This window comes from Heloderma suspectum, chromosome 2 (genome assembly GCF_057233095.1).
Source record: "Heloderma suspectum isolate Gila_16-S chromosome 2, 16-S_ref, whole genome shotgun sequence".
NCBI lineage: Eukaryota > Metazoa > Chordata > Lepidosauria > Squamata > Helodermatidae > Heloderma > Heloderma suspectum.
The window spans coordinates 113579786-113606922 of record NC_139459.1 but is presented as its reverse complement, the minus strand read 5'-3'; the positions used below and the strand labels follow the sequence as shown (position 1 = coordinate 113606922).

The following is a 27137-nucleotide window of genomic DNA, read 5'->3' as shown; positions in this document are numbered from 1 at the left end:
ACTGAACAACAACAACAAAAAAAACAACCCCAGAAACAACAAGGCATCAATGTGTCAATGGCATTTATCTCCATTTAGCCAAGCAAGGAGAGACTAGAAATTGTGCACAAGCTGGGTGTTTTTTAAATGTTCAAATTGATGCTGGTTTGGTTTACATGGTAAGCCAAAACAAAGGGTTTCACAGTGACCTTGCAGTTACCAAGATGGTAACTGGCACCAGCTAAAGCAAAGTAGTAATTTCCATAAACTCAATGTTAAGTTTCCCCTTTCAACTCGGCATCCTCCCTCAGGGCCAGGAGGAAGATTTTTATGCATCAGAAAAGAAGTGTGGTTTGCAAGGTTTGAATGCTACCCTAAATGCATTTATCCCTGCAAATACATGGATTCGGAAGACACTGTATGTATAGGCTCTCCAGTGCACAAATGGAAGCAAGAAAAAAGCATGCACAAAAACCTCACAAAACACTTCTGGCACTACTCAAACATTGTAAAGTACATGACACGCGCGTGCACACACAGATTAATCTCTTTGCAGTTAGTATGAACATGTGAAGCAGCCCTACTACATCTTTGCTCTTGAACATGCCTCACTGAAAACATGTTTTGTTTATCCGTTTTAACCCACCTTTCTCCGAAGGAGGATCAAGAGGCATAAGGAAAAAAAGAACATGAACAGAAATTCAGAAAATAAGCCATATTAAAATAAAGCACCATGAAGAACCAACATAAAAATCACATCCACCCAGATTTTTTATCTATTTGGCTATGCAGGGCAACAGTGACAAAAGCACAAATCTGTGAGGCTCTGAGTTGGAGGATGCCTGGGAATCCAGGGTTGATGGAGAGAAGAAGCAGTGAGCTAGTGGAGACTGGAATGATGAAAAATGCAGGCCATAGTAGGAAATCTATTGGGGAAAAGGATTATGGCAGCCTCCCCCAACTTGGTGCCATCCAGATGTTGTGGACTTCAACTCCCATCAGCCCCAGCCAGCAGGGCCAATGGTCAAGAATGCTGGGAGTTGTAGTCCAAAGCATATGGAGGGTACCAAGTTGGGGAAGGCTGAGTTATGGGGTAGGATGACGCATTCAGGGCTCTGGGAGCAAGAGAAAGTTGCTAGGAGGTCACTCAGGCATGTGAAAAGTAATTGTTACTTCAGAAATATAGCAACCACTGGTTTTAAAAAGCTACTGAACTGGCTTCTTATGTCAATATCTACATTATAAATGATCCAGACCATTTCTTTTGGGGCGTTTGATTGAGACAAAAAGTGGAAAATAACCTCTAAAAAAGAGCATATTGATCACTTCATTGCTTAGAGCACAATCCTATACACGTTTGGACAGAATAAGGCCTACAACTCCCAGCACGCCCCAACCAGCCATGCTGGCTGGGGCATGCTGGGAATTGTAGGCTTCTTTCTGTCTAAACATGCATAGGATTGTGTCTTTAGACTCTGAAAGTGGGTTGTGTTTATATGCATTTCTTCCTAAACATATGTTCCTGACTTAATCCAGCTGCTTCCTATTGCTTTGGGCTATGTCTGAAAAGTGCCAGTACTTACTCCCAACATGTCCCCACTGGACAAAACCTTCCAAAGTAAAGTTCCATAGAAGAAATATTCGAGATCGAATTCCACAGAACACGTCCCATCACTTGTAGGTGCTGGTTATCTCTGAAAGTAGTTGCAACTGCTGCAGTTGGTTGAAAAGGGCCTTTGGTAATCCATACAGAAATCTCTTCTCCACCAAGTCCACTTAGGGAGCAAGTCCACTTAGGGAGCTCCTACCAGCATCAGAGGGGACCACCTATCCAATGCAGGACAGGAGACGCACAGAGGGGATCGTTCCCTCCACGCTTCAGCTGCCCTGCATTTGCAGCTAGACAGCCAAGGCGGAGCGGGGGAAGCAGCTGCCAGACAACACGCTGGATGTGTCATACTGGCATTTCCGCCTTCTCTGCTCTGGAACGCACCCCAGAACACCCCGTTTTCACCGCTCCTCACTCCTCTTCCAAGAGCAGAGTGAGGGGGCCATTCTGAGCTACCTGCGGGGTAGCTCAGGAGGTGGGGGAAGGTCGGTTCCCAGAAACCGATGTATCCTATGTCCATCCAGCTGCTGATTAGCAGCCATAGGATTGCTCTCTTACTCTCCTAACACCTCGTGACAGATATATACAGGCACTCTGTTGCAAAATTTATACAACCACCACACATATTCTCATCGACATCACATACATGTTTGGCCTGTTCTTGCTCTGCATGTCTGAGCAGGGATAACTGTTCTTATGAGCACCTCTGTCATGCTTAAGTGAGCATATCTGAAGTATTAATGTTAAATCACAGCATCACCGTGTGGTGAAGTACTTGCAGCCAAGCAGAAAGAAGTTATTCAACTTGCCCATAGGAAACCTACAGGGAATGCTGAAGACAGACAACATGTCTCATGCAGCTCACATTAGTACCTTAGTGACACACAAAAGCTTCCCTCCATAGCCAGCCACAGCTATCTGAAGATTTCTCTTTCCAAGCGGCAACTGGTACGATCAAACTGTTGAGTTTAATCCACCCGGCACATTAGTTTTAAATGGTTTTCTCTTCTTTCTCGCATCCCTTACCCGTGTATTAGCTTTTCTTGTATTGGGTTCTGTGTTTTTTAAAGTTTCATTACACTGTAAGCCACCTTGACATTTTTAACAAAGCCAGGGTAAACATGTTTATCTAAAATATGACCTCCCTTGCCTAGAATATGTCATTATGCGCTCTTGATTTCCAGGAAGTTTCCTTTTGAGAACTTCTGTTCTTAGCTGCAACCTTGAGAAACTTTTTTGTAGAGTCCAGTGTTATCTATAGTATACATGAAGACTGACCATGTATTGGAAGAGGTGATATGGTTCGTTTTAATCACACAATACCATAGCATACAGAGCTACATGCCTATGGGCAAATTACAGCACTGCACAACATTAAAGTTGTGGGACCATGTCAGCTGAACAAGTCACTCCTAGTTTACACATCTATAAAAATATGGATACTGGGACACAAATAGACAAAGTTCCAAGCTCTTCTTCATATGGAAATGAGCCTCTTTTATTTCTCCAATCCTGTTACATCATTCCCCACCCCCCACCCCACAGTCTATTAAGCCAGAGATAGAGATTAGGAAACTGATTGCATATGCATTTGCCAAAGAAAAAAGAATCAAGGACAGTGACAGTTGTAAAGTTCATAAAGGTATTTATATAACCATGTGGTCTGTATTAAGCATAAGAGATAGGGAGGGGAGGGAAAATCAGCAAATGTGCTAGATAAACTAGAACTGAGAAGTGGTTATGCATGAAGTATGAAATCCTGGTTTTGCAGGTTTTGCCTAGCCAAATCTTTGTTGCTGAAGCATTAATAAAGTACAATCAAGCAGAAGTCAAGCATCTGAATAAATCTGCAACTGAAATGCATAGAACTTAAGCATGTGCTTAATTCTCCCATTAAAAACCAGTGAGATTTATGGGAGCTTAGCACTGGTTGGATCATGACTATTGGCTTTACACATGGAGATTTTTGCACCACCTAAATAATAAGACTTTATACAGGTTACAGGGTGCATAAGGCCTCATGCATGAAGAAGTTCTATCTAGTCTGTTTTCCACATCTACACCATTATAGAGAACCTCGGTTTTGTATAAAACTAGCCTGTCACTGTAGGGTTAAGGTGGAGAGAGAACAGAACAACCTTCATCATGGTTTTATAACTACTTTATTAATGAGCTAGGATTGCTGGGATGTGTCACCTTCCATCTTGTAGCCAGCTGTAAAGATACATAACCTAATGTCAGCATTTGTACTCATTTGATAGATTTTCCCTTACTCTTAACTAGAGGGTTGTTCTCCTATAATTCCCCTACAAAACAGCAAATATCAACTACTGTGGTCAAAAGGAGGAAGAGAAAGGTGAAAAGTAAAACTGCTCGAGTAAATATAACTGCTGTCAACTACTCAAATACCATGTGTGTGCGCATAGTGTGGGGAGGAGATCCATATTGTCACCTGAGCAGCTGAAAGAAATAATTACTAAATCTGGGCAAGAAGCAATGTAAGGTAAATAAGTAATCAATAGCTTCTAACTGTTTGCTTCTGGGGACCACATTCCTGCATATATGCCCTGCCCGATATTATGAGTGAAAGAAATAGAGCTATTACAACAGGTGTCTTGTCTCCTAAAGGTGAAAGCTGACTGATCAAGGAATGAGGCCAGATAACACAGACTCTTCATAGCTGGGTGCAAAAGGACATGGGTACCATTTCAGATTTAGGAAGGTGGGGAAGGAGAAGCCAAGTTCTACAGCAAAGTTCAACAGCACACTCATGGACACATTCAAAATTAAAACAAAAACAGTAGTATATTGTAAGAACATGTATCATCACTTTCTTCAAGCGAAGAGATTTACACCTTTTGGGATGCATATCTACTACACAGGCCCTTTTAAAGGTTTATACATAGACATTTGGTATGCCAGCTGCAAGAGATGAAGATGCTCCTGAAGAATAATCATTTGTGACTTAAACATAACATGGTATTGTGCATGGGGGGGCACACACACACTCTGTCTTCTTGCCTAAGTGGCACCCCTGCACAAGGAACCTCCACTACCAACAGCCTGTGCCCAACTCTTATTTCCCTGTAACAGGAGTTTAAGTATAAATTCTCAAGAAAAGGCAATTGATTCTGAATGCCATTTTTAAACCACTACTGTGAAGGAACACAATTCAGAGTAACCATCCGAATTATGAAGTCTACTGAACAAACCACAGCTGCCACTTATGGGTGAGCATTACTGTTGAACTGCAACACCTTAACTGAGTCCCCGTGCTTTTATAGGCCATTTGAAGAGGGTGTATAATTATTTTTGTTCTCAAATCCACATAGTGTAATACATTTATTAGGCCAACTCAGAGATCACAAAAACTGTGCTAACTTTTGAAGATCTCCAGGTCTCTTCATCAGGCAAGATGTTAAAAAAAAAAAAGCAGGTTGGCCGGGGGAGGGGGAGTGGGGGGAGGCTGACTAGGTGTTGTCAGGATGTCTGCATGGTCAGAGTCTGAAGATAGTAATCCTGGAGGAAGAATTGCAGACATGTAAATTGGGCTCTGACAGGTGATAAGATGGTTTCAGGTTTCAGTGTCCTGGGATCGCTGGATAGAAGAAAGTCTCAGGCAACCATAGACCCTCCATCTTTGAAAATATAACCTCCAGCTGTTAACACAAAACTGTCTCCATCCAAGGTGAACCAGACAGATTCCTTGGTTCAACATCAAGACTCTCACCATCATCTGAAACCTTAATCCTGAGCTGTTTTAGAAGAGTGCTACATGTTACAATTGTTTCCTAGACATGCACATTTGTTTGTTTTAAATATTGTTAAAGACACATACTTTACTTCCAGAATTTACGCTTTTGCTATGGTGAACACTGGGATCTACCTTAATAGTGATGACATGTAGCCCACACCTTCATTTCCAGACTTTGTCTATTTATTCATTCAGGCAACGAAATCATATTTAGAAAGACATTGCTCCGTATCCTTGACTGGCTGTTGCACAACAAAGGAGCAAAAAGGCAAACATTACCAATGAGCAATACCATAGGCAACTTCTTAATTCACTAAAGCTAAGAACCTGTTTCGTTCTGCAAAAGATATAAACTCCTATGGCTGCTTCCAAACTCTGTTTCTAATGTATTTCAAAAATAGAAACAGCCAAGGCTAAATGGTAGGGAGAACTGTCCATGGTGCTGATCCACCGGGGCTGATTAGATCTCTACTGCCTAATTGTTGTTGTTGTTCAGTCGTTCAGTCGTGTCCGACTCTTCGTGACCCCATGGACCATAGCACGCCAGGCCTTCCTGTCCTGCGCTCTCTCCCAGAGTGTGCTCAAGTCCATATTCATTGCATCGGTGATGCTATCTAGCCATCTCATCCTCTGCCATCCCCTTCTCCTTTTGCCTTCAGTCTTTCCCAGCATCAGGGTCTTTTCCAGGGAGTTTTCTCTTCGCATTAGGTGGCCAAAATATTTCAGCTTCAGTATCTGTCCTTCCAATGAGCACTCAGGGTTGATTTCCTTTAGGATTGACTGATTTGAACTCCCTACTGTCTAATAGCATACATCTATTGGCTTTGATTCTGTTTCCTAAACTGGCCAGCACAGAGTGGCTGCCATTTGGTAGTGGCAGATCCAGCAAGATACTGATGTTGAAAAGGATGTAATTGCCTAATTGCATTAGTACACATGGAGCTTCACACAATACAAGAGGACAGGTGCCTGCCCCAAAGGTCTTACAATCTAAAATTTAAACAGACTGAATGTCTACAGGACTTCCACATGCTTCTCTGGCAAGAAGAACAATAACTCTGCACAAACATGCATTCCCGGTTGATGGAATCATCAGACAAGCTATGCATCCCATTTCTCCAAGTCCTCATTCAGTTAATCCTGTTGCTTTACCTCCTCCATATTAGTGGTGTATGGGAGGAGCTGCTATGACTAAAACCCTTTCCTGCTGAACACAAGTTTCAAGAATGATAAAGTAACATAAACATGCATTAAGTTATGTACGATTAATTTCATGCATATTCACTGAAATGCACAATTACCACAGTGTTAGACCACTTTGTAAAAGAGGAAATTGGCTCTTACAGCAAATAGGAAAGGAAAGGTTCCTCCTGTGCAAGCACCGAGTCATTACTGACTCCTAGAGGGGCGCCGCTAACGCTGGCGTTTTCCTGGCAGACTATAGTGGGGTGGTTTGCCATTGCCTTCCCTAGTCGTGACTACCTTCCCACCAGCAAGCTGGGTACTCATTTTACCGACCTTGGAAGGACGGAAGGCTGAGTCGACCTAAGCCAGCTACCTGGGACCCAGCTTCTGCTGGGATCAAACTCAGGTCATAGCAAATAACGTCTCTGCAAAAATAACTCACACTTTCATGGAGTCTGTCAGTCTCCTTCACACATACATGCATGCACATGCATGCACACATGTGCACACACACCTTATTATAAGAGCTGACACTAAATTACACCTGGTAAAAAGTGTTTAAAAAAAAAATCAGTCCCTTGGTAACAGCAGCTGCTATGTCTTCTTGCATTGTAAGTAGAGTCCCTTTACCAAGATTTCAAATATAAAAGTACTCTTTGGGGCTACGTTGTCAGTTTCATGGCATTCAGTTAAGCTGTCATAGCCCACTGCAAGCCAGTACACTAATTATATTGAGCCTTATCATGTTTTTTCAGAATTCTGAAGTGCTGGATTTCAAGAGCAGAAATTCATTTTTGCAGTGATTGACACCACATACCAATATTGCAAGCTGATCTTGCAGTCTTTGAAATACTTCCATCTGTGCTTCCTTCAATACTTTTTTTTAAAACCCAGACATTTGGTTGATTCTGCCATTCTCTGCTCATGATAAAACTATTCTAAAAACTGGTTCCAAACATGCATGTGCCACTCCCCATTACTCAATACTTGATGTCTAGCAACTGAATAGATAAGGGTGCAAGTTCTACAATTCCCAGCATTCCCCAGGGAACATTGGGAGTTGTAGGACTTTTTTCTGTCTAAACATGCATAGGATTGCACCCTCAAGCATCTTCATCATAAAGTACTGCATTTGATGTGACATCAGATCTGTAGGATTTGATCTGTGATGGTTAGGGATATATGAGAATTTTGTTTGGGGGGATGAAAACTCAATAGGTTTTTCTAGTTTGGCCCTGTGGATTTCGTTCCATTTCTTCCTGCTGGCATCGAGTTGATCTGTAGCGAATTGAGCCAATATACGGATTCTGTGGTGTGTGTGTGTGTTTTTAATGGAGGCAATATACACCAATTTTTGGTTAGCATTTGGGGATCTTGAAATTTGCACAAATTATGTCATAATTTAAAAAAAAAATTATTGGCAATCTTGCACAAGTGCACACAGCCTGAAGTCCACCTGTGCACTATGTAGCCCTGCAGAGGCATATTCCCCTCTTGTCAATATCCTTGTCAGTTGCATCCTCTCCACAAACATTTCCTTTAGCCCAGCAGAGCTATAGGCCATACTTGTGTCAAAGAAGGTATGGATTTTCCCCACCCTCCTTTGCTCACAAAGTGTGGAAGTAGAGGGTAAAATTGACAAGTTCTTTGAAAAGTACAGAATATGGCTCTGCTGGGCTAAAGGAAGTAGTGTGTAGAAAGGATGAAACTGACAAGGATATTGACAAGAGGGGAATATGCCTCTGTGGGGCTACACAGCAGACATGTGGACTTGCGCAAGATCACCAATAATTTTTTTAAAAAAATTACAACACCATTTGCGCAAATTTCAAGATCCTCAAATAAAAAGAAAATGGAAAAAATATGCACAAAATATTTCTGCTATAGGAAAAAAAATCTACTGCAGGCCGCCACCGCTTACCAGAATGGAAATGCTGTGGAATCCCATTGGGCTTAAACTGAATGGAATTCGCAGCATTCGCATGCCTAGTATCTTCACGCATACAGGCAATCCTTGATCTTCAAGTCATAAAGTCATGAACATGCTTGTGTGAACAAGACCTAAGTATCTGGCATAGCTAGTTTACTGAAGAGCCTCTCTTAAGGGGAAAGGTATCCCAAGGACCTTTGTGGATCTAGTAAGCCACTCAGGGTAGGCCATGTTTCCAATATACCTGCTTACAAAGGATGTTGATGACAACAAACCCACCCTCACAATTCTGAAGAAACTACAAGAACTCTATGATGCTTTAACTGGTCTAAAAGTACAGTGTAGTGAGCAAAAATTAGTACCTTTTGCAATTCTTACCTTGGGAGTTATCATAACATTCTTACAAAGCCTGATGTTTGCACTGAGGAACAATGACAGGCCTGCCAACCTGCCATCTTAAAAACTCAATGTCATTACAAAGAGTATGTTTTAAGAGTACACAGTCTGCTTTGTCTGAGCATAATGTATTCGTCTTGCTGGCTGGCAGCACTTAATAAATAATCACACTCTGAGCTGCGGCAACAGAATGGGCAGCAATAATTCTACCGCTTGTTCCACTACAGGTTTGCAACAAAGAGAATCAGGGACTGCAAGAGGCCTGCATGCCCACAGGGAGAACTTAATTGGATTCTAGAATTCAAAGCCTGTTACCAACCAGGAGAGAAAAGGAAACTTGCCCTGAATGGCAGAGAAAACAGCAAACAAACAAAAGCTACAGCTTATCAAGGGGAGGGAAGAGATCCTCAGAGCCATAACACTTTGGCACTGAAGTAAATTCAGGGAAGGTGCAAATAGGGTTAATGACTACCTTGTGACATTGTATTGCAAAAACAAAACATGGAGTTAGGAATAATTACACATCTGTCAAGCATGAACTGTGGCTTCCTGAGGAACTCCTGAGGCAATTCCCATATGCAACTTCTGCTTCAAAAGCAGCAAACTGCTGAGACATTGAAAAATACCCTCCAGGCACCAAAGGGCAGATTCCACTGGCAAGCCACTTGGTGGTATATTGCAGTGAAATCTGATTTCATAGCCAGTTTAACCTGCCTCAGGTAGGACTGTCATAGCACATAAAGGTGCCTGTAAAAAAAAGGGCATGGAGCCAGCAAAGGCCATAAGCATGCAGGCCAGCTCTATTTCTAGTCATTGGGAGCAGAAGAGGAGGAAGGAGACCATTTTCCCCAAGACATGGATGGTCAACATCATATCCAGCACTATTTGCCTTTACCGACATGAATGAAAACCCAATGATACTTAGGAGTGGCACATTTACGCACAGGCCTGTGAACAGCAAGGCTCCAGAAACAAGCAGATGGTGCCTAGATCATAGTACTTATCCATTCATACAGGAGTTGCCAACCGGTTTTGACTAACATTAAACTAGAGATGAATTGGGAAGTTCCTGTGGCTGCAAAGAGTCAAAGGAGACTCAAGGAATCTACATGGGAATTACACCGTTTTTTTTGGGGGGGGAGCATCACTTGGTGGCAGAGCACCTGATTTGCATGCAGAAGGTCCCAGGTTCAACCCCCAGAATTTTCAGTTAAAAAAAAATCAGGCAGGAATATCTGCCTGTTTGGAATAGGGATATACAGATTTTATAAAATCTGCCTGCGTTTCATAGATTGTCAGGCGCCTTTCGTTCCACTCATTGGAAAAAATCCTATTCTGCCAATTTCCCAAATTTGCACAAATTCACACTTGCACAAATTTGAAAAGCTCCCCAAAACAGGCAAGTCCCCACAAAATGCGCATATCCCTCCCCCAATGCATGTTTTCATGCTTTAGCCTACGGGGAAAATGCACATTTTCAGCTGGTGGGTTTTTTTTTATGTATTTTACTACCAAAAAAATTGCATAAAATTCTAGAAAGTTTAAAAAAAAATGGTCCATGAGTCCACAGAATCCATGTGACTCAGGAAAATCTGCTCCACTGTGGAACCCATAGGTCAGATTCATAGAAATCCAAACTCATTTGATTCTGGTGTGGATTTCTCTGACTTCCCTAGTTGGGAAAGGCCTCTGCCCAAGGTCCTGAATGGCCTCTGCCACTCAAGAGTAGACAGTCCTGATCAAGATGGACAGATAGTTTGAACAGGTATAAGGCAGCTGCCTATATTGTAAGCAAACTAGCAAAAATTCATCAATGGAGTTTTATACATATCTAATTATACAAACATATTGCATGCATGTACAGGAATAGAAATGACTTAAGCCTACCAGTTTATTTTATGTATTTATGTGCCACTTTTTAGGTGGTAAAGAAAAGCCTGCCCAAAAGGTGCTTAAGCTTTTTAAAAACTACTTTTAAAAACCAAAACAGAGGAATGTGAACAACAAAAAAAGGCGTAATATTAGCAAAATAAAAAAATCTAACTGCGGAGATCAATCACCGAGTACTGAAAGCTCAAAGGTCTCACTTAGCTTTGAAAAAGGAAACCAAAAAGCAAAGATCAGACCTCATCCCAATTCTTGTAACTCAGCTATTTGTTATAAGATTAGGAAAGCACAGCACAAGGAGGTTGTGGCGGGGATTTAAAATAAGAGCAAAGAAATCACAGGGATCTCAGACTGCCGCTGCACACACTACAGGCCACCCCTTTCCACTACATATGTACCTCTAGTCAAGCTCAGCAGTGGGCCTTGGAGAAGCCCTGCATGCCTTTCCTTGCAGCTACTGCAAATCATATGCTCCCTTCTGCAGTCACTCAGTCGAACATTATGTTGGCAGTGAGTTCAATTATGTGCTTTTCAATGCTTAAGTTAAAGCTGCCTTTGGAGTATGCATTCATAACCTTTGGTCTTTTAGAGTCATCCCTACTGTACAGCTTACAGCTCATTCATTTGAGCACGGATCTGATCATGCAAACAATCGATTTGCACCAGCATTTGACAGTGATTGGTTTCATAACCTAAGGGTGGCACTAGAAACAAGAAAATCTCTGCTTACAGATGCTGCCACTGGGACTTCCTTGTTCGCACTCGAATTACACCTCCTTGGGGCTGGTTCATGCATGCATGTACTTCACTCGACTGAGTTTGCACATTCAGCTGGAAATGAGATTAGGCACGCTGAGTTTGAAAAGTAGCAGCATTACAAAGTAGCTCATCCCACTTACGCACTGTAGGAAGTTCCAGGAGGAGTCTCCTGTTTCCAGGGAGGGAGCGCACACTGGAGACTGATGGTGGCTCTCTGGCTGAGCGGCGAGGAGCCTTTAACTGCCAACCTGATTTTTGGAGTATAACTCCCTTAAGCCCCAGGCAGCATGGCCAATGGCCAGGGACTATAGGAGTTATAGTCCAAAACAATTGGAAGGCACTAGCTTGCTTTCCCTGAGCTACCCCATTCAGCATTCTATTTGTATGTTTGTGGCAGAAGAACATAGAGCTACCTTGTATTAGATTTGGTATGTACATACATGACAGCTCAACCCAACACCCAGTTTTCAAAGGGGGGAAGAAAAGACAAGATAAAATTCAGTGCAACAACTCTTTTAAACATCAGTAGATCAGAATAAAGCTTGGTGTTTCAAACAAACTTAGTACATTTCATGTACAAATCCCAGCTCAGTTCCTAATGATTTTTCAGGATACAATATATCGATAGTCATGGAATATCTGAAATGAGGCCTCTCAAACACAGTAGCCTACACACAGAGACAATTATTTGTGTGGTTTGTCCACCCTTTCTTTTCTGGTGTAGTTGCCCAGCCTTTGAAAATAGGGCAGGATCTATGAATCTAGTGCCTGACTTCGTGTTTTTTTCCTTCTCCCTCCCAATCCCTTTTCCTTTTGTGTCATGTCTGAGCAGCTTTGGTGCATCCATCCTCCGGGATTCCACCCCCACCCCCCCATGTACACCTTGAACATCTGCTCCAAGATAATGAGCCTTAGAAATATGAACGAACTTAGGCAGTGACGACATAGATAACAGTTAATGATAAAGAGTAGCATTAATGCAAATTACAAACAGCTCAGTTAAATTCACTGTGAACGGCAGCTCATTACGCTAACTGCAGTTGGCCAAGAGACATTGGAAAAATACACATGTAGAAAGTGGAGATTGCTATTCCACCACATCCAGGCGTATGCTTCTATTGTTTTAGACACCTAGAGTGAATCTTATAACACATGACAAAATAAGATTACAAATGCTGAATGCTCAGCTTGTTAGGATGTCTCTATTGTGGTTAATTCAACAGGCATATTTAGCATGTATAAAAATTTGCATCTCATTTGATAGAATGACACAATATTTCTACCATTTCGCTCCTTGAAGGCTTTTTAAGAGTGGAACTTATCGGTTTAACTTATCTGCTTAAGAAGGTGTTCCAGTCAATGACTGAGTTGTGGGCGATGCATGATTGAACAACAATTACAGGCTAAACAAACGAGGCAGCCAATTACTGTAGCATGGAAATAAAGGGTTCCCTACCAACATATCTTGCTGACATGACACCATTATTCTGTTCAATTACTGTAAAGCAGGATGATAACATGATTATATATAAACAGCAGATTGAAAAGAACCTATGAGAGCAGCTGGATGGATCTAACAGAATCTAAGGGCTGACTGTAGGAATGAGAAAGATTTTTGTGTAAGCCTTAAACAGTTCTTTCTCTCTCCCCACTCCATAAAACAAGGGAGTTTTACTACTGAAAAACACAACTTCTTAATCACCAGCTCTAGAGTGTTTTTCACAATCACAAAAACCAATTAATGAAAGACAAGCAGCAAAGTGCAACTCCTCAGAATATCAATAAATGGGTCCTAATTATAAGAATGTTTGGCCAACAGAGCACATAGGGGAAGTATTTTTAATTTCCTTCTGCTGCAGAGGAAACCAAATAAGCAGTGATCAGCTGATTCCTAACCCCCTCCCAGCCCAGTTGATACCACAACTAATGATATTGAAAGACAAACGTCCAACAGGATTAACACAGACTGATTTCTCCTGTTCAGTTTCTGGCTTAGGTCATCCACCAGGATGGCCAAGGCAGTTTCAGTCCCAAAACTGGGCCAAAATCTAGATTAGAAAGGATCAAGATCATCAGCCTCAGCTTTAAAAAAAAATCCAAGAAACTTGCTAACCCAAAATCATGTGACAGCCAGCAAGTTCATGCATTGGTTAACTTTTAGCACATCAAAAACTCACAAATAAAAGGACTAGCTCTTCCAAAGCAGAAATTCTCCCATACTTTATCTCCTAGAGGTCATTCTTGCATGCCACAGGTGTCCAGGTGGGAAGGGGTTTCCAAGACTGAGACTGCAGTCCCTTACACTTACCTGGGAGTAAGCTCTATTGAACACAGTGGTAAATATACACAGGATTGCACTGTGAGTTATTTATAATCAGCTTATCAATAGCATGGTTATAGGGCTGTTGTTAGAAAAAACCTTGCTTCTAGAACACACAGACAGATGCCAACTTCTCTTATCATTTATCCTTTTGTACTTGGACAGCTTTAGCCACCATCCAACAATGGGCACTACATTGGGATCTCAGTTTAAAAGCAAACAGATGATTTTATACAAAATTGCCCAATGAATATTCACCCAGCACAGAATATTCACCTGGATTCCACAACCATGTTGTGCCTGACAGTGTAATTGGTTTCCTTATATTACTGCTAGGTACATTTTTGTGAAGAGTGAGGGAGAGAAGCTTAAGGGTTTCAAGAGCATTTTAGGGAGGCATGGAGACTCCAAATAGTTTCACATTAGCAGTTCAATTTGGCTGACTATTTGCTCATCCTTAATTTTGAAGCAACTGGGACGCTGAATAATGGAAAGAGTGCGCACAGTGAGAGATCAGAGATTTCATTTTAAAGGATCTATTTGTCAAGACACAAACCCACTGCTCCAGTTTCCTGCTGCAATTGTTGGTTGTAATTATTATTTCATTTATTTAGCAAACCTGTAATATTCATATTCAATTTTATTGTAATGAAGTAGTCCGCTATTATACACCAAACATTAATACTAACAGGGAACATACAGCGGCACTCCAGGAAGAAAAAAAAAAGGATCCTGACCTTGTTTCACAATTCCCCCTTTAGCCCGGGGGCGGGGAGTGCCAAAGGGCTGGGGCCCACAGAGGCGGCATGACATCCATAGGCCATATGTGGAGCACTATGGCCCAGAGGTTCGGCACCCCCGCTTTTGCAACTGCAGGCTAACACCAGACATTTTGCTGCTTTAAATGTTACATATGTATTAACATCAATCAATAAAAACACATTTTTGCAAGGGAAGACCTTCCCTTCACCAAAGCCAACAAGGGGAGCATATACCTTACTGTAAGAGTTGGTCCAGAAGCTGGAGCTCATGCGGAATGCAGCAGATTGGCTGTTGCCGGGAGCTGCCCCTTTTCAGCATGCAACTCCTTCGCTGAGGGAACGGCACTGGCTGCCTATTCGCTACTGGGCCAGGTTCAAGGTATCAAGGTATTAGAGTACAAAGCCCTAAACAACTTGGGACCAAGATACCCGAGAGAGCGCCTTCTCCCTTGCCAGCCTGCCCGGTTACTGTGGCCATAAGATGAGGTGCTCCCGGTGATTCTCATTCAATTTCAATGAGACTTAATAGGGACAACCTGTGCTAGATGGTCCACTCCTAAGCCCTCTACAGGCATTCAAAAACTGTCAGTGTGGAGGGCAGGTGGGGATGCAGGTGTCAGTCCCACCCGCTCCACCCATGACCGCCCCAGGTTGACAGGGAAGATCTGAAGGGGAAGGTCTGAAGTGGAATGGTAAGCCTGCACAGTCAGGATGCCTGATCCCATGTAGCATTGTAACTGCATTCAGGTGAATGCAGTCACAGTGCCTCTTCAGTCCTTTCTTATCGACATGGGAAGGTTGGTGGGGCAGGGGGTAGGACCGATAGCGCATCCCTGTCTGTCCTCCACTCTTGCAGTTTTTGAATGCTGGAAAAAGGCATGGTGTGGAGAATGTGGATAAGGCATGGTGGATAATGCTGGAAGAAGGCATGGTGTGGAGAATGTGGATAAGGCATGGTGGATAACGCTGGAAGAAGGCATGGTGTGGAGAATGTGGATAAGGCATGGTGGATAATGCTGGAAGAAGGCATGGTGTGGAGAATGTGGATAAGGCATGGTGGATAACGCTGGAAGAAGGCATGGTGTGGAGAATGTGGATAAGGCATGGTGGATAACCCTGGAAGAAGGCATGGTGTGGAGAATGTGGATAAGGCATGGTGGATAATTCTGGAAGAAGGCATGGTGTGGAGAATGTGGATAAGGAGACATTTTTCTCATGCTCTCATAATACTAGAGCCTGGGATCATCCCTTGAAATTGATTGGTGGGAGATTCAGGACAGATAAAAGGAAGGATTTCTTCACACAGTGCAGTTATACTATGGAATTTGCTACCACAAGACATAGTGATGGCTATCTTTAAAAGAGGGTTGGATAAATGCACAGACAAAGCTATTGATGGCCACTGGTCCTGATGGCTATATGCTACCTCCGGTATCAGAGGCAGTATGCCTATGTACACCAGTTGCTGGGGAACATGGGCAGGAGGGTGGGGTTGCACTCATGTCCTTCTTGTCAGTTTCCCGTGGGCAGCTGGTTGGCCACTGTATGAAGAGAATGCTGAACTAGATGGACCCTTGGTCTGATCCAGCAGGGCTCTTATGTACGTATGACTCCAATCCACACATTTTCCATGTAGACTGCATATGGTAACTTTTCCAAGCTTGGGGAGTTGAGAAAGTTTTGGTCGAGGACTAAATTAAAGGAAGTGAAGGTCTAGTGAGCCTTCAGGATAGAATTAAAATAGGCTAGAATTATCATATATACCCCTCTATTCCTTGATGTGGAAACTTTTTCTAATCAAAGTGTTCATGACACAATTTAATTTTTGTTCTCCAATGTAGATGTTGCATGCTACTAATGTAACTGCTGGACCACAAATGTGCATCAAAGGAGATATTGATGTCTTTATCACATGTGACAATGTACCAAAATTTTCCTATACAGATTTAATATCTGGGAAGGAGAATAGTCATACATGAAGTTGTGAACCTAACTTAGTACAGCCAGTGAGAAATAGAAATGAAGACATCTGAGCTCCTAAGCCTCCATTTAAGCTCTGGCCTTCAAACAAGATACAAAAGTGAAGCAGTGACAGAAGTCAACTGTTCAGTTCCATGTGCTGATCAAATTGTTTCTCCAGCTTTCTTCCATCATGGAACTCAAGGAAACATATGTAGGATTCCAAATTGGTCTGTCACAGCACTGTCCAGAGCCAGACCTGCTGCATTATCAAAACACCTTCAGAGCATATGCCCAGGACCAAGGGATAATGTAGCCATTTCCAGTGGAAGCAGGTGGCTCCAATGTCAGTGAGGTGATGAATCCACTCTGGGTTTCAGTCAGAACTCTAAAGAATCACCAGCTATCCAAGGTGACTCCACTGCCATGTTCCTCAGCATATTTGGTCTCTCTAGCTAAGGTTGTCAACTTTTGGTTTCTGCATGGGTCAAGGTAGCATTAATGACTCTTCAGACCTCACTATAGTACCTACTGTACAGAAGACATGATTTTATGTCAAGATACTGGCTGGTTGGCAATAGTCTATTTACCGAGCATCCATTGCTGACATTCTACCAATCGATTGAAGTTCCTGAAATGCTTCAGGGGATCTAAATTACATTGGAATCACTTTGTTCTGGAATCCAGATCAGACGGCAACCTTACAGTTACCTGGACAAGACTTGAAAAGCAGAAATGTATATCAAAAGCACAGCTGAGCTGTTGGTTTGAAGGAAAACATCTGTCTCCGGGTTAAACAATTCTGATGCCAAAAATACTAGGTCATTAAGTAAAACTGGTAGTCCATCCCAACTGCTTCAACTGTTATGCCCTGCTGCTTTACCATGACAAATAACAGCATGTGACATTAGCTCAGCGTGAATGCTGAGATGGCAGCCCTTTGATGTGAACCAATTATTTCTGCCCCATGTTAAATATTACAGTAAATCCCACAGCTGCAGGAGTCAAACAAACAAGGATCTTATTAAGCTGGTTACCAGGTTTGATTACCAAAACTAGAAAATTAAGATAATCCACCCACATGGTTAAATGTGACCCTTCTTGCAGAGAACGCTGCCACATTCTAGCATATGCACATCTCCTCCTTTCATCATATATAACATAATGTATTTTGTAACACACTCAGAATTCCACAAAGCGCTGGTTAGGTTTCTAAGGACATCTGCCACCATATCAGATGGAGAAGTATTTGTTTCACACTCAGAGTTTAAATCCAGGATTGACAGAGCTGCAAAAGGTTAAGTTAAGCAGTGATCATGATAATAAATGATAACTCTGGAGAAAATTATCATATGTATCCCCAAAGACAATTCCTACACAATTAAATGGCAAAGGCAGAAAAGATTATAAACATGCAAAACTATTACAGAAACTGACTTAGGAAAGTGCAAGTTCACAGAATTATTTACCAGAGAAAGTTTAGACTCCCAGTTAGTGGTTGCTTAGGACAGTACACAACAAAGGGCACAACTAGGACAGACACACACACCTCTTTGAGTGTTTGTTTCTTTCAAACCCCCTATATCACTTCTCTTAATTGTTAGCCAAGCTGTCCCCAGCTCACTTCATAATGACCTGGTTTGCATGCAATGACAAGCCAGTGTACTGATTGAGTATGGGTTGTTGTTACATACGAACCCTGCACTATGGTTTAACTATGGGTTGTAACCTCAAATAACCCAGGAAGATGGTTTGCTGGTGGGTTGTGAACTCTGGGTTGTTCATGGTTAACAATGCATAGTTAAACCATGGCACAGGAGTCACATGTAATGACAACCCACAGGTTCAACAACAACTAATACTCAACCCATAGTCTGGGCTGTCATTACATATGAACCAGGTCAGTAAGTCTGGTTTTTCCTAAGGTTTCCCAGAGAATAAGCTTTCTGAACTTTTCCTGACACCAGATACAGATCTCCTGACAGCCTCTTCCTCCTACATCCCTTTTGCCCCTTTCCAAGCATCATTTACTAGCAGGTTGCATGGTGTTTATTTTCTATGCTTCCTGGCCCATTTCATTGAATCACAGGGCACAGGAAGCTAAAAGTCTCATAAACTTGAGCAGGAAGTGACATGCCTAAGCATGCTCAGGAGCATCCAAGCCAGTTAAAGTGAGACCTACAAGGCCTTGCCCGACTTCAGAGAGTCCTTTTTCTTGCCTGTTTCCCTAGCCCTTCTCAAGTATGAGTGCTTGGAAACCCATTGTTGGTGGAAGCAGTGAGCCACGTTAAAAGACAGAACTTAATTCAAAGTGGTTTAGGTTCAACTCATAATACTTAATCATAATTACTTCCAAAGGCGGGGGAGTTCAGCATATGAACCCCCTAATTCCAAAATTGGATGCCATCACTACTTCATCAATAATAAACAGAACAGTTGGTCACATGGTTGACTTTCAACCTTGCAACATCAGCCAAAAGGATTAAAAACAATAGCGTAAGTTTTTGTTAATTAAAAAAGTATCCACAAAGATAAAAGAATCAAGGATAAATCAGCAATTTGGGGGAAAAAAAACCAATTAACTCTTTTGTGTGCATGGAGGTATGAATGGTGGTTTCATGCATAAAAGGCTCATTTTTAAAAGTTCCTTAATTGAGACGAAGTTTTACAGACGATTTGAAATCAAAGTGGGGAAATGAAATAGGGATGCAAGTATATATATTTATATTGTGTAATTGTATTGACATATATGTACGTACTGAGACGTAAAGCTACTGTCTTTACAAGCCAGGCCCCAGCATTTAAGGCCAAGCAGCAAATACTCATATCTCAATATTGCAATATAGGATAGAGGTTCCCCTGGGTGGGATAGATCTGAGAGCCTGCATAGGAAGAGAGCCTTTTCCCCCAAATGGATTACAAGCAGGATTTTGGAATTGGAAACATTGGGCCAATCGGGTCTGGAGGGTTCAGTTGCATGTTAATTTAGCATGAGCATAAATGAGCAACAAGATTACTATGATCGGGTATCATTTCCTCTGAAGATTAGGGAGCAATCCTATGCGGATAGGTGGCCACCTCCAAACTTGGAGGCGACCACCTATCTGGAGCACGGCAGGAGGAACACAGAGGGGGTCATCTCCTCCGCACTCCAGCTGCCTTGCATTTGCGGCTAGATGGCTGATTTGGGCTATCTGGCCATGGGACATCGGAGCATGGGGTCGGGAGGCCGGAAGACACATAGGAAGTGTGGAAGGCACTGCCACACTCTCTACCCCAGCCCCAGGAAAGCCCCCTTTTGCCCCACTCTGTGCTACTCTTACAAGCGCAGAGCACAAGGAAGATCTGCACCGCCTATGAGGCAGCGGGGGTGGGGGTGGGGAGGCAGTTCTCTGGGAATGTGGGCTTGGAACGTGGGCTCTGAGATCAGTTCCAGGAAACTGACCAATCCTGTGGCCATCCAGCTGCTGTCTAGCAACCATGGAAGTTGTAGAATTTTTTCTGTCTAAGCATGCATAGGATTGCACCCTTAATATGTGCTGATGTGTCACAGAGATCCTATCCCAGATGACAGGTCTAGCAGGCTTAAATGCTTAGCTCAGGAGTGGGGAACCTGTGGATGATGTTGGATTCCAACTCCCATCAGCCCCGGCCAACATGGCTAGTGGTAATGGGCAATGGGAGCTTCAGTCCAACAACACTGAGGGGGTCATAGGTTCCCCACCCCAGGGTCAACATTTCAAAGCAACAGACAAGCCATAAAGGTAAGAGGGTGACTGTCCATCTGGATACGTTCATTTACATTTGACAGATACCTACCAAAAGTCCTTGGTTACCCTAGAAAGGCTGAAAATGATCAAAGAGCTGTAAGAGAGAGGTTGGCTTGGCTTGCACAGAGGTGTGTGCTCCAGTTAAATGTTGAGCAAGACTCTGCTTGGGTGCTGCTTCATAAGAATTTGCTGATCTTAGACGGAGAGTAGAGAGATATTTTGCTGCAGGTCAGGCTGGCTGGCAGCTCCAAAGGGCTTCCCTCTAATCCCAGTGCAATAAGGCAAACCACTTGCTTAAAACATCTGGAACACTGTTTCTAGCAGAGTCCCTTGCACGCTCCACTTACAACATTCTGGCTCTCTTTACTGCACACTAGGATCTGGATTATAGAGGGTAGTCTACCAGAATTAAATGTGCTAAATCCTGCATGAGAGGCTAGATTCTCTCTTTGGAGTCCCTTCTAACTCCATGATTCTCCTTGCGCGACTGGGAGAAAAATGGATTAGATTTTCTCCAGCCGTCTCCATTGCTAGAGCCACCTGAGAGCTCCATCTAGTTTGACACTTGGCAGCTTTGTAAAAGCTCAAGCCCTTTTCCTCCCAACTGTAACTTCAACATTTGCCAAACTGGTTTATGGCCCTTACATTTGACTCATTAGGAATGCCATTAACAGCATTCCCAGTGGGGGCATTTTAAGCCTCTCTTAAATACATACTACTATGTGATTGACCTGCAGGAACCTGCGTCTTGCTCCTTTACTATGCAGCTTGGTGCCCTCCAGATGCTGTGGACTACAACTCTCATCAGCCCCTGCCAGCAAGACAAATGGCTAGGCTTTATGGGATCTGTAGTCCAAAACATCTGCAAGGCACCTTGTCTACCCCTGATGTAGAAAGAGGCAAAAGATGACTCTTGCAGGCATCATAGGTCAGCTATGTCCATGTGGGACTCAGGTCACATTTCTACAAACAAGACTCATGCAGAACAAAACTCATGAAGAAACATTGCTACCTTCTGTGAACCATCCCTTCTGGGGGGCTAGCAAGGGAACAAGGCAGACAAATCTGCACTATTGCCTCCCTCATTTCCAATCAGACATATCTGAACCAACTTTGAGTTAACCCAGTAAGTTTACCCAGAGAACATTGCACCTCTTTCTCATAATATGGCCAAGCAAACACAGAGACGCTCTTGCTCTCTCTCTCTCTCTCTCTCTCTCTCTCTCTCACACACACACACACACACACACACAGTGTGACACAATAAAGGCCAGCATTTACTGCCATAGAAAGGATGATGTTGCAAAACAATAAACTTTTAGTCTGGAGACATCTTTCGGGCCATTCACACATTACGTGGCAGTTGATCTGGGTTTGCCCCCAAGCGTATACTCATCAGGGCACTGCAGCTGGCTGCCAGACAAGTGGGCCTGTGTAATACATGCGTTTGCTGACACATTTTGGTCACAGTCAAATGTTGGATTTTTAGGTGTACATGTAAATAGTCTAATGGCTTAAAGTGGCTCAACTCCCCTTGGAGGAGGTAAATAAGAACCTCACAGCCATGTCAAATGAAGTACCACACTGGCATACCTAAACGGTTATTTCAGTTTCCTGAAAGAAGCTTGGATGTTGGGGCAGGTGGGGGTGGAATAGTACCTACAGATATTGAATCTAGATGTAGAGTAGCCTTAGTTTCTAGCCACGTACGCATCAGACCCCAATCCTTTCCAGCATTTCATCAGGTACTTAAGCATTCCATTGCACATATTACACAGCAATGAGAGAGAGCCAGTGTGGTGTAGTGGTCAGAGTGTTGGACTGGGAGCTGGGCGATCTGGGTTCTAGTCCCCACTCAGCCATGGAAGCTCACTGGGTGACTTTGGGCCACTCACAGACTCTCAGCCCAGCCTACCTCACAGGGTTGTTGTTGTGAGGATAAAATGGAGAGGAGGAGGATAATGTAAGCCGCCCTGGGTTCCTTGCAAGAGGAAAGAAGGCGGGATATAAAAGCAATAAATAAATAATAATAAAGTAAGAGACCCATATACTGCACCAAGAGAACACTCCAGCAAGGAGCTACAGCCCATACTGTCAATTCTCTGTTTCATGTTTTTGCATGGAACTCGTCATTATCATACCCTCGAATAGGTTGTGAGTGCCAACAGGATTCAAGCCAAGATGGGGCCATGGAAAAACAAGAAGGAGGTATCAGCTCTGGGGAACCCCAAGCTTTGCAGAAATTATAAATAAAGCGAAACTAAGGGGCATCCTCCCCGCAAGAGGTTCAATGAGTACTGAGCATGCTCAGTAGCCACACAGTGTCCATTGTTCAGTTGGAAAGCACACCAGAAAATGTGGAGCTGGGGCAGAAGCTCTGCTTAGGGACAGTGGCTAGCTGGGACCTGAACCAGAGCAATCATGTCAGGAGGGAGGCCACACAGCAGCATCATGTGGCACGTCCTGCTTGCCTATGCATTCATAGGCCCAGGTTCACCAAGTTATCCGTCCATATGGCAGGGACACCAGGCCACACTGACAGAAGGTATGCATTTCTGAAAACTCAGGGACTTCCCAGGTTTTCAGAAAAATATTAGTTTTCAGACTATAATAAAAAGAGCCACCCCATGCCCAATATCTTCACAAGGACTGAACATGCTCATTGCCCCTCCAAGCAATGACACAAATGTTGAGATGGCTGAAATCAGTTGGCTGGGGATGGGGGAGAGGCAGAGAGGATTGGGAAATTCATCGAGTAGAGCCCATACAGATTGTAGTATTCTGGAATGGGGAAGAATTAGCATCAGACCCCAATTCCCTCCCTGGATCCAGTCCAGAACGCTATAAAACCTTTGAGGGGGGAACTGACCGCTTCACAACTAAAAAAAAAAGTCTGGGAAGATTTATTTGGATTTGAAAGGAAAACACCCAAATCTAATTAATCTCCCCCAATGTTTCTTTCTCCACCTTAACGTACCTTGCAATCCGTGGTGCATCGCACCCAATTCAAATCCCTCCTAACATTCTCTCATACAGAAGAGGGGATCAAAATACCACCCTCACCCCACTGAACTGCTCAGGTTTGGAGCCAGATGAGCAGCTTTTTGCTCACCTAGGGAGTTAGAGCTATAAGGTATTTGAGCTACAGCACTGGAGCACAGAGGCTCAGGGCTACAGAAGTCAGATACTACTCATCTAGCCCCATGCTATTGCTGCTCAGGGGGGTGGGGGGGTGGGGGGGGGAGAGGAAGTTGTCTAACTGCTCCTCTCCCTCACCCTACATTGGGCACTCAACTTGCGTTTTCAAATACCCATTTGTTGCATACATTTGCATTTTGAAGTGTACACCTAAACAAGGTAATGTGTGAAACAACCTAGAGATGTACACAGGAGGCCAAGCCAGGAACAGGAGCCATGCTGAAAAACAGATTTAATCCAAAAGTCCACATGGAACGTGCAAGTGTGTACAGCCTCTCTTTACCTTGTGCAGCAGAAGGATAAGAGGGATTTCTGTGTGTTAGTCTTGTCAGATGAACTTATAGTGCTTCCCAATTAGCATAAAGAGATGAATCAAGGTCAAGGAGTCACGAAACTCATTTCCTCAACTCTGACCACTAAGCATTTCATGGAGATCAAGCTAGACTAAATGCAAATTTCTGGGGAGACCACATTTAAATTAAGAGTTAAATTGTTTATTTTTGGCAAGAGACTTATCACTGCAACATTTTGACTTTTATTTGTTTATTCAGTCTTTTTTAATGTTCAGTACTATTCTTTAAAAATGATTTTTTTTAAAAAAATGAGGTTTTAAATGGTACAATTATATAAAATGTGATTTAACATTTTAGGTTACGCTCTAGGCCTTCAGAATGATGAATCACACTTTGCTGCACAGAAATAGGTTTTAAGATTACAAATTAATCAGGAAGACATGCTCAGTATTTAATTCTTGCTTATTAACCAGCATGAAAGTTTCAAAAGTGTCAGACACAGAGTACAAGCAGAACACAGTAAACTTGGGGGGATTCCACACCCACCCACACAATCCAAACTTGTTAAACTCACAGGACTTTTATCATCTATTACAATGGGAGATGGAAGCATGTCTGCTAAAAACATTGATCAAAATAACTGATTAATGCAGCAATGTCATTGAACTATTATTCTACTGTCCTCTACTTTAAAAGCCTGCCTAGCTAAAAGCTTTTGCAACTCATGTGAATAGTAGCGGCATTCAAAAGTCTTCATGTAAACTACAGAGAATTCTCTTGACCTTATTTTAATTTAATCTTGACCACCAACTGAGTGCCAAAACGTTCGCTTTCCCTCTTCCAAACCAGTTCAATTGGAAGTGCTTTTAATATGGCTGGAGGCCTACAGGAAGGAAACGGTGCAATGAGAAGACAAGCAACACACATTGTCTGTTACAGCTGTGACAAACCATAGTGAGCTGATGTCAAGGGTACTGAACACAACTGTAGCAACACAACATCACATTTCCCTAAGAAAGCATTTGCCAGAGCTCAGCCTGTTAACAGGGTTGGAAACTGTCTATTAATGACATTTTATCAAGATGATAAAAGAATCAGGGCGAAGATGTGAAGGGATGTGCTAGTAGTAGAACTGTTCCATTAAGTTAGGGTGGGAGGTCTGCGCTTCCTACAGTTAAGATGATGCAGTGGTGCATGCAGCAGGGCCTTGAAAGAAGGCGCACTGTCGCTCCGCATCCTGTAAGCAGATTTGCTAGGGCAGTATGTGAAATGGCAAGAGGCTATTGTGAAGTCACTTCATCAGAAGCATCACGTAACATGTGGCCTTCATTGAGAAGAAAATAAAGGCAGAAGCTCCATGGCAATTCCTTATTAAGAAAGGAGCTGTTTTTCCCCAGGTTTACACCAACTTACACCAACTTCAACTGAATCAAAGTCTGGTCCTTGGATTACAGTCCAAAAGGCAACTTGACAAGCAAAGTCATGAAGGCTGCAATCCTACACACACTTCCCTGAGAATAAGACCCACTTCTCAGTACACCCACGTAGGGATGCTCTGCATAGCATTTGGCTTGACTGCCTGAATTAGTGTAGCTCCTATGCACACCGTAAGCTCACGAACAGACAAAATAGTATTTTTTTTTAAGGAACATCCTTTCAAACTGAGGGCAGGAGGATCCCCTACCCAAGTTGGGGTGGTGGTGGAGCAGATTAATCTTTGCCCTGTACTGAAACAGTTTTCTGGCATCTAAGTTAAACCTGAAAATATCTATCAGTCAAAACACAAACACCTCATCTTTTGCTCAGGCTTCTCGCCTGAAAGTAACTCACATTCTACTCAACTCCAGCCCGGGATTTAAACGCCAGATATTGGGACACCTTGAACATAAAGTTTCAAATAGTTCTACTAAAGATCGAAAGCCGGCCAAGCAATCCAAGAGGCAGGACACCTTGAGAAAAGGAGGGCCGATTTTCCAGCGGAAAGATCGGAGGGGCGGTGGGCAGGGAAAGGCGCCCACAGCTCGAGGGACGGTGGCGCGATGGCGCGCCACGGGAGATCAAAGCCCGGTGACTACATCACTGCAAGGTCACCGGATAACCCGAGTCGCAGCCGGGCGGTCAACCGGGGCAGGATGGAAACAGGGCCACTGACCAGCGCTGCCCCCGCCCCGGCCCCCGCCCCCTCCGCCCGTCCGCTGTAGACGCTGCTGCCCCCTCCTCCACCCGAGAAGGCTGCCCGCAGCAGCAGCTCGCGGGAGGGGGGCGGCGGGAGCAGCAGCCCCACCCTCGCCGTGCTTTGCGGTGGCTCCGCCGCCGGGAGCGGAGGAAGAGAGCGGCGCGTGTCTGGCTGGAAGCAGCGCCCGAGCGAGGAGGGCAGCGTCCCGCGCCTGCCGCCGAGCGCGGGGGCTCCGCTCGTTGAAGAGCGCGAGCGCGACCGCCCGGAAGCCCCCTCCCCGCGTGCAAACGGGGGGCTCGGCGGGCTGCGTGCGGGCCTCCCCCTCGCCAGCTCCCCGGGCCCGCCGCGCTCCCCGCGGCTTGCGGCAGGCCGCCCGGGGCCGGGCCGGCACTCCCCGCCTCGCCTCCCCGCTTCTGCTGCAGTCACGGGGGGCCCTTCGCTGGCCCACGCCGCTCGGGAGGCGCGCAGGAGGGGCGCGCGAAAGAGGCGGGCGGGCGGCAGCCGGGGGGCCCCAGCCGCCCCTTCCATCCGCGGGCGGGCACCACGCGCGGGCCTGGCGACCCCCCGAAAGCCGCCCAGCTGCCCGCGCCGGCCCCTCCGCCCCCAGCCCGCGCGCGACCTCCCACAACGCAGCGCCCCCAGAGGCTCCCCGCGGCTGGCGCGAGGAGCGCCGTCCGGGCCGGGCGGAGAACGCCGCGTCTCCCGCAGCGCGGGCTGCCCTCCCCGCCCGCCCGCCCTACCTGCGTGGCTTTGTGGAACTGCTTCTTCAAGCCCGCCACGGACATGGCTGCTGCGGCTGCTGCTGCCGCCGCGGGGCGATACCGGCCTGAAGCGCCGAGCGGGGCTGCTGGCGGCGGCGGCGGCGGCGGCGGCGCTTGCACGGGGGCTCGCCCGCGTCTCCCTCTCCTGCCAGCCGCGCTCGCCGCCTCTGTGCGCGCCTGCCTGGCGGCTGGGGCTGCGGTGCAGACGGACCCTGACGTCAAGGCGAGGGAGCCCGGCCTCTTAAAGGGGACGCGCGACGCCCCCGAGCAGAGCTGGGACGCCGGCGCTGCCCTCGCTCCCCTGCAGTCCGACGCTGCAGCTGCAGCAGCCCGCAGCGTCGGTCCCCGACGGCCCTTGAGGGCCCTGGGCGGGGCGCCCGCCGTGGGCCCCCTCCAGCGC

The 27137-nt window shown here is 44.6% G+C and overlaps 1 protein-coding gene across 3 annotated transcripts in view; it reads right to left on the bottom strand.

The window, feature by feature from the left end:
- Positions 1-26908, bottom strand: part of SH3GL2 (SH3 domain containing GRB2 like 2, endophilin A1) — a 158944-nt gene extending 132036 nt beyond the window's left edge. For all 3 annotated transcript variants that reach the window (XR_014787371.1, XM_084832133.1, XM_084832132.1), the window contains exon 1: positions 26717-26908. Coding sequence is in view for 1 of the 3 variants with exons in the window: in XM_084832132.1 (XP_084688258.1) it covers positions 26717-26761 (45 nt within the window). In the remaining 2 variants the exon portion in view is untranslated. The remainder of the gene's footprint in view (positions 1-26716) is intronic.
- Between the last annotated feature and the right edge of the window lie 229 nt (positions 26909-27137).